Genomic DNA, 8,113 nt, shown 5'->3' with positions numbered 1-8,113 from the left:
AGTCATGGCAAGGGCGGAGTCGGGAGGGGCGGGGCTTAAGGGAAAGGAGGTGGTGAGGGGTGAGGGGGACGGACCCAGCGAGCCGAGGGGCGGGGAGCGCGGCGAGCGGTGGCGCAAAAGTTGGACGGTAGCGCGAAGATGTCAGCCGCCGAAGGGGAGCCGAAGCGCAAAAAGCTGAAGGTGGAGGCGCCGCTAGCGCTGAGGTGAGCGCTGCCTGACGTGGGGAGGAGGGTGACAGCGCCTGCAGCAAGCCAGGGCCCACGTGGGGTTGCGCAGCCCGGACGCTGGGTGGTGGCCCGCTGCCTGCATGGAGCCAACACGCTTACTTGCCGCTCGGGTCCTTGTCCCCGTGGTCGCAACCTCGCCCTGCACCCTCTCGGTTTGGCCCTGTCGCCTACTGCTCTGGTGCAGCTCCGGCCTCGGCTTGGGCTCCGGCTCCGGCTCCTGCTCCTGCGGCCCTTGACCAATCAGAGCTGGCGGCTGAGGGGCCGAACCCGCCGCGGGCCCCACGTGCGAGCCGGCAGTGGCGGGGCTGGTGTGACCCCCGAGGACCGGTCCGGAGCAGCGTCCCTAGGCTGCCACCTTCCCCTTCCCTGGGTGATACACCCACGAGGAGGCTGCTCTACCTCGGGCAAAGATAGAATCGTTGGAGATTTTCCGGAAGTGTCGCGGAAGGGCGCCTTGACCTTCATTTTTGTGCACACTCGGAAAGCCGGCATCTTTGAAGACGCGCTGCCGCGGACCCAAACCACGCTTCTGAGGCTTTGCGCGGGCGGCCTTTGGCTGGATGAATAGGAAGGGTTGATTTTTCTTTTTGTTTGCACATTTTGGCAGCAGCGAGGACAGTTCTGCCTCTAACACCTGTCTGTCTCGCATGTGATGTTGCAACTTTTACTCATAAAAACCGTCATTTGTTCGAACATTTCTTCCTAATAAGTATCAAGAACTGCAGGCACAATCTTTGATGATTTTGAAATTTTCAATGGACGGTGGTGATTCTCTTATCTAAAAATAGACCTAAGGCCAATTAAAAAATGTGGGTACACAGCTGATTATACAAGACAAATCTCATTTCGTACACCACCACTCTTCTTCAGCTTCTAAAGAATAAGTTATTTACATTTGAAAAAGCGACTTAGGGGCTTAGTGGTGTGTGCATGTGCTGTTTTGAATGAAGGATTATCAAATCTCTGCCAGTGCCTTTATTAAATTACTAGTACCCTCAAAGGGTTAGTGTGCCTACCTTATACGAAGAACATAAAACTTTAAAGATGTAATTCGCAATACTTAAGTTTTATTTTAGGCATTCAAACAATGTCTCCTAAGGTCTGTTGAATTAGAGCTACCTAATTTCAAGGCATGTGCTTTCCCTATTCTGCTTTTTATTAGAATATTTCCTTAAAAAGTACCTCTTTCACCAAATTTCCACGAAATTGGAAGACGGATGCAAGTTGCTTTTGCTACTCAACTAAACAAAAACAGCTACTTATTTTTTTACATAAAAATAATACTTTTATATAATGTTGATCCATTTCCACGTTGCTTTCCTATTTATTTATTTTAGCTCTATGGCTTAAGGAGAGCACGATATCAAAGTCCAAATGAAACGTTTAAAGATCAGAAATAAGGACCGAGGATTTAGCGCACCTGCCTTGCAAGCGCAAGGTCCCTGAGTTCGATCTCTGGTACAGGAAAAAAAAAGAAAGAACTGAAAAACAAAAACAAAAGAACAGAAATAGGAACTCGGGGCCTCTGTCATGTTTATTTGACTGTGTATGTACTTTTATATAGCTACCCAAAATATGCCGCTATTTGCCTATACATTCTTTTTTTTTTTTTTTTTTTGGTACCAGGGATTAAAGTAGATACCTTGCGCTTGCGCAGCAGGTGGCGGAACCACTGAACTAAATCCCCGGCCCTGCCTATACATTCTTAAAAATAATGTTTAATACTTAAATGTGTCTATGGCATGACCTGTTTAAGCATTTTACCTATTTTAACTCAATTCCATAACAGCCTGATAGGGCCGGGAATTTAGCTCAGTGGCACCATGCCTGCCTGGCAAGCACAAGGTCCTGAGTTCGATGCCCAATACCAGAAAAAAAAAAAAAAGAAAAAGCCTGATAAAGTAGATAGTATATGAGGTTTGATAAAAAAAAAAATACAGTGAATGTTTAAATTGAATTTATTGACAGTAAAAGACACATTGCTTTTAATCCCCCCCCCCCCAACACACTTACCCAATCATTCTTGCCACTTTCTGAAGCAGTATTGGAAGTCCTCTATTGTGAGTATCTTTAGTTGGGCTGTTGTAGCTGCTTCAATGTCTTGAGTAGACTGAAAACATTTACCTTTTATGGCTATTTTGACTTTGGGAAAGAGCCAGATTCAGTGAATAAGGTGGTTGAGAATGCACCAGGATGTGTTTACCAGCCTGCCTTTGCCCTGGATGGCACTCGGAACAACATTCACTGTATTTTTTTTATCACACCTCTTAAAGACACTCAGGAACAGGGACTCCAGAATTGCTTCAAAAGTGGAACAACAACACATAAGTATGTTTGAAACAAGGGGGAATATTTTAAGGGGATTAATGGCAATGTGTCTTTTACTGTATTAAGTTTTTTAAAAATTTAAACATTCACTGTGTATTTTGATCATATCTTGTAATTATGTCCCCTTTACCAACAGGGAAATAGGCATCTCATTAGTGTCTATTTAAAAGTTGTAAAATTCCTTAGGTAACTACATCCACATTATACAGTATTAACCTAGGGGTACCTGTAGACATAAAGCTAGAAGATTAAACATTTTGAGTACTGGGACAAATCTCTGGTTTTGTACCTAGACCTCTGGCTGTTCTTTACTTTTACTTCTTTGTGTGTGTGGTATTGAGGATTGAACACAAGGCCTTTGCACTGAGCTATACACCCAGCCATTTAATTTGATTTTTTTGAGAGACAGGGTCTAAGTTGCCCAGGCTGGCTCCAACTAGTGATTCTCCTGTCTCAGCTTCCCAGAATACTGGGATCACAGGTGTGAGTCACCATGCACAGCTGGCTATTCCTATTTTTATTATACTGTAGTAATTTGGCTTTCAGAGTTGCAGTGTGGTTGGTAGTATATTTAGACTGAATTAAGCTGTCATGACTTGTTAAGTGACGGCTACCAGTTTTGGATTAACTGTTGAGAATGGCTTGTAAATTATTTTTTTAAAATAAATTTTATTTTATTTTATCCCACCCCCCTTCCGACCCCCTCCCCACCCTGTGTACAAAAGCTTTGTTCCATTTTTTTCTTGTCCCTCCCTTCCTTTCTTCCTTCTCCCTTGTTTCCCTTCCCCTTTGAACACTTTCTTCCCATTTCCCAATAACCATTATACATTTTAGTCCTGGATTTAAACATTTTTTTTTTTTTTTTGGAACTGGGGATCGAACTCCAGTCCTTGTGCAGCAGGCGGCGAAACCACTGAGCTAAATCCCTGGCCCAGCATTTTAGTCCTTATTTCCACTTTCGGTTTCTCACACCAGAGTAACAATGTGGTATTTAAACATGTGTGTCCAATTTATTTCACTTAAGAGTATGGTCTCAAGGTCTATCCATTTAGCTAGAAATGTCTGAAGCTCATTCTTTTTGGCAGAGTAGTACTCCATTGTATTAAAAAACCACATCTTGGCCAGGATTTAGCTCAGTGGTTCTGGCGCCTGCCTTGCAAGTGCAAGGATCCGAGTTCAATCCCTGATACCAAAAAAAACCCCAAAAAACAAAAAAACCACATCTTTATCCACTTGTCTGTTGATGGGCATTTGGGCTGTTTCCAAGATTTAGCTATTACAAACTGTGCTGCTATAAATATGGGTGTGCATATATCACTGAGGTATGATGCTTTTAATTCTTTAGGGAAGATACCAAGAAGAGGTATACCTGGGTCAAATGGAACCTCTAGTTTTAGTTTTCTGAGAAATCTCCACACCAATTTCCACAGTGGTCGGACCAGAGTACACTCCCACCAACAATGGAGAAGTGTTCCTTTTGCTCACAGCCGCTCCAGCATTTGTTATTGGTTGATTTCTTGATAGCCATTCTTTCAGGAATGAGATGGAATCTCAGCATTTTAATTTGTATTTCACTAATGGCCAGTGATATTGAACATTTTTTCATATATTTATTTGCCATTTCTAATTCTTCATCAGAGAAGTGTCTTTATTTCAGAAGTGTCTTTTATTTTATTTTATTTCGTTTTTCCATTGGGTCTTTAAATTTTGGAGGGGTCTGATTTTTTTGAGTTCTTTGTATATTCTAGATAATAGTCCTTTATCTGAATAGCTGGTAAAAAAATTTTTTCCTTTCTGGATTGTCTTCTCTTGGTGATTTCTCTGGCAAAAGCTTTTTAATAAGGTGAGGTCCCAGTTGTTGATTCTTTGTAGTGTTTCCCATGTGGTCTGGGTTTTGTTCATGAAGTCTTTGCCTACTCCTATGTGTTCAAGCATTCTACCTATTCTCTCTTCAAGCAGATTTAGTGTTTCTGTCTTAATATTTAGATCTTTGATCCAAGAATGGCTTGTAAATTCTAAGCTTAATTTAATGTGTGGTGCCAGACATGGTAGTGCATGCCTATTCAGGAGGCTGAGACAGGAGGATTGGGGGTTCAAGGCCAGCTTGGGCTAGTGAGTTCAAGGCCAACCTGAACCACATAAAGAGACCCTGTATCAAAAAAAAAAAATTAATGTGTATAGTCAGTCAATGATGAACAAGTAAATTAATGAGATATATTTGTAGATGTCAGGAAAAGAAGTTAAATTGGGATTTTTGAGAATTTCAGCTAGCTGTAGGGCAGTAGTGCTCAACCGGGGAAATTTTGTCCTTAAAGGGTACATTTGGCAAAGTCTGGAAACAATACTTGGAGGGAAATGCTACTAGTAGGAAGATTTTATGTATGCTGTTAAACATTGTACAACACACAGGACATCCCTACAACCGAGAATAGTCTGGCCAAAATTGTCAGTGAGACCCTGCCTCCAAAAAAAAAAAAAGTCAAGAAACATTTTTGGAAACTTCTCCTTAGATGAAGTTGTTCCATGATGATGACCTATATTTAGGACTCATGTTCTTTTCTCTCCTTTGGAAATCTTACCCATGTTCATTTCTTCAGTGGTCACCTCTAGGAGGGTGTAGTGCCTTCCAAAGCTTGTTGAACACATGCCAGGTCTGTTCTTTTTAGTCTGTCTTTCAAGTTCATTCTACTTTAGGCCTGGGTGTAAAAACTGGGGGATATACAGTATTTATATATTTTCATTCTCTATCTTCCTGGTAGGAATTAAGTGAGGTTTTGAAAAATGATACCCGAGCATTATTAAAGATGACTAGAAGTTAACCAGATATGAAGCAAGTTACCTGCCTTTATAAAAAACTTTGGTGGTAGAGCTGGGAAAAAGCTGGTCTGTTGGGGAACCACAGGTGGTTTGGCCTGATTGGAGCAGAAGGTGTAGGGGTCCAGGTCTTGTTATGGACACTGTAATATGTGATCTATCTTTCTCTGTTAACTTTTAGCTCTCCGAGCCTAATTTTAACTGTTTACTGAGTATTTCCTTTGAGTGAGTTGCTGGCCTTCAAACTCATATATACCCAGGTGTCTGAGTCACTTTCCTATTGGTGGCCCAAAATACCCAACATCCACAGCTTGAAAGAGAAGTTTTATTTTGGATCACCATTTCAGAAGTCTCAATCCTTGCAGGGTCAGCTGGCTGCAAGGCAGAAAGGGCAAGGTGGAAGGGTCTGGGCAGAGGAATACTGCTCACAATGTGACCCTTCCAGAACACCTGGCCAGGCCCCACCTAACAGCACATTTCGCTATAAACTCATCAGTGGATGAATTGAAGAGTATAGCACCTTCACGATCCTGTCACCTTCCAGACATGTGAGGCTTTTGGGGGATATCCCAGATCCAAACCATAACACCAGCTAAGTCCATTTGTTGTCCTAAATCTGCACCTTCTTCCATGGTCCTTCTCTGTTCATGGTATCACTGACCTTCCTTTCTCCAAAGTTCTACTTTGTCTTTTACTTAAATTTTGTATTGGATTCCTACTTACAGTAGTCTTTCCACCTCCAGTTCAAGTACTTACATTCTTTAGGCATAGCTCTACTTAATCATCATAGAAAATGTGTAAACTCTGAAGTTAATGTTTGGAAGGATTGAATACTAACAGCCCACATTCAAACTCCCCTCTGACATTAGCAATTAAAGATTGTGTAAGAATCATGTTTTAGTAATAATAAATGGAAGCAGATTTCAGCTTTCCAGTCAGCAAATAGTTTCCAAATACCACATCCAAGCATTTCATTTGAGTGGAACCTTTTTTTTCTTTTCCTCGAATGAACCTCTTCTTTTTTTTTTTTTTAATTTTTTATTCATTAAGTTCTTTTATTGGTACCTTTTAGGTATATGTTTACATTTATCATTGGGTGTTTGTACCTGTACATGATGTATCTTGATTCTTATTCCACATTACCTGTGCTCCCTTCACCCCCTCCTCCCTTCCTGTTTACACACACATCATTTCCATTTTTTTTCTTTTCTCATAATTTTTCCTTTCTCTTTTTTCCTTCCTTTCCCCTCCCTTTACCCCTACCTCTTTGGACCTTTTTTCCTATTTCAAATTATCAATTATTCATTTTAATCATTTTAATCCTTATTTACACTTTCAGTTTCTCACACTAGAGAAACTATTCGGTATTTACACATGTGTGTCCCATTTATTTCACTTAAGAGTATGTCCTCGATATGCATCCATTTAGCTACAAATGACTAGTTTCTCATCATGGCTGAGTAGTACTCCATTTTATAAAAAAAACACATCTTCTTTATCCAGTTTCCAGTTGATGGGCATTTGGGCTGGTTCCAAGCTTTAGCTATTACAAACTGTGCTGCTGTAAACATGGGTGCACATATAACACTGTGGTACGATTCTTTTACTTCTTTTGGGAAGATACCCAGCAGGGGATGAACCCCTTCTTTTAACTTGGGTAATGTACCTAGGAAGAAGAATCTGTAAGTATCTCAGGTGGTTGAGCAACAGTTTCAGTTCTTTTTAAAGCGTGTTATATTTTCTTTCAGAAGACTCCCTTTAAGGTTACTTTTATTTTTATAAACTAAGAACACTATTCCCAGAGTGGTCTGCACTGAGGATTAAATGAGGAAAATATATGCAGCTAGAAAGAGGAAGTATGATCATGAGTTTACTGAGTGTTGTACTGTGCCTAGTTCTTGGGAGCTATTCTACTAATGTTTCTGGCATAGAGTTGGACCGATAACTTTCACTTTTCTAAACCCTATACTTTTATTAATACAAACTCTATGAAATAGAGTTTGGCTATTTTTATATGATATTGCAGGCTTTCACTTACATTCACAAATTCAGTCCTTTAAAATTAAGGCTTTGGAGGGCTGGGGATTTAGCTCAGTGGTTTCGTCACCTGCTGCGCAAGTGCAAGGACCCAAGTTTGATCCCCGGTTCTGCCCCCCCGCCAAAGTATTAAGGCTTTGGGTTATGAAGGTGTGGAAAACTAAAGCATCCTTTGCATGGATGCCCTTAAGGTCTTTTTCTGAGTATTGTATATGAGGGTAGAGTTTGGGGTGGTGGAGAGAGAACCAGAGGAAAGCCTGCATAGATCCGCCTGGGGACCCAAGGACAGGCACGGAAGTCCATGAACCTGGGGAAGTGGAAAGGTCTCTAGGAAAAAGATGGGCATTGAAGATTACGTTTCTGATTTTAGGGGCAGGCCTAGAGTGAATAACACTACCGTGAACAAAACAAGAGACTAAAATGCTTTTCTCAACCTGGAATATGGCTGTACTTTCTTTTTTTTTGTACTTTGTCAATTAAAATCCTGCCTATGTGCAAAGTGTTCACAGTTAAGTGTGTGTGTGTTGGGTGGGGGTAAAAATTATAGAGGGCTCTCTCAAGTGGAAGGACCTGAGTTCAATCCCTGGTACCAAAAAAAAAAAAAAGTTATAGAGGGCTTTCTAGTCAGGGTGGAAATAACTGGTCCAAGAGCATGATCTCTTGGTGCACATTTATAATCCTAGCATTTGGGAGGCTAAGGCAGGAGG

The 8,113-nt window shown here is 41.3% G+C and overlaps 1 protein-coding gene across 3 annotated transcripts in view; it reads left to right on the top strand.

The window, feature by feature from the left end:
* Nucleotides 1-11: 11 nt before the first annotated feature.
* The window catches only part of Adk (adenosine kinase), a 538,665-nt gene continuing 530,563 nt past the window's right edge, over nt 12-8,113 (top strand). The window contains exon 1 of one of the 3 annotated variants that reach the window (XM_004846317.3): nt 12-203. In XM_004846317.3, coding sequence (XP_004846374.1) covers nt 139-203 — 65 coding nt within the window. In that variant the 5' untranslated portion in view covers nt 12-138. The remainder of the gene's footprint in view (nt 204-8,113) is intronic. The other 2 variants (XM_004846320.3, XM_087185402.1) reach the window with 2 other exon arrangements.

This window comes from Heterocephalus glaber, unplaced genomic scaffold (genome assembly GCF_053883595.1).
Source record: "Heterocephalus glaber isolate CG9 unplaced genomic scaffold, H.glaber_assembly_v1.0 deba00001497, whole genome shotgun sequence".
NCBI classification, from domain to species: domain Eukaryota; kingdom Metazoa; phylum Chordata; class Mammalia; order Rodentia; family Bathyergidae; genus Heterocephalus; species Heterocephalus glaber.
This window is presented reverse-complemented; position numbering and strand designations above follow the sequence as displayed.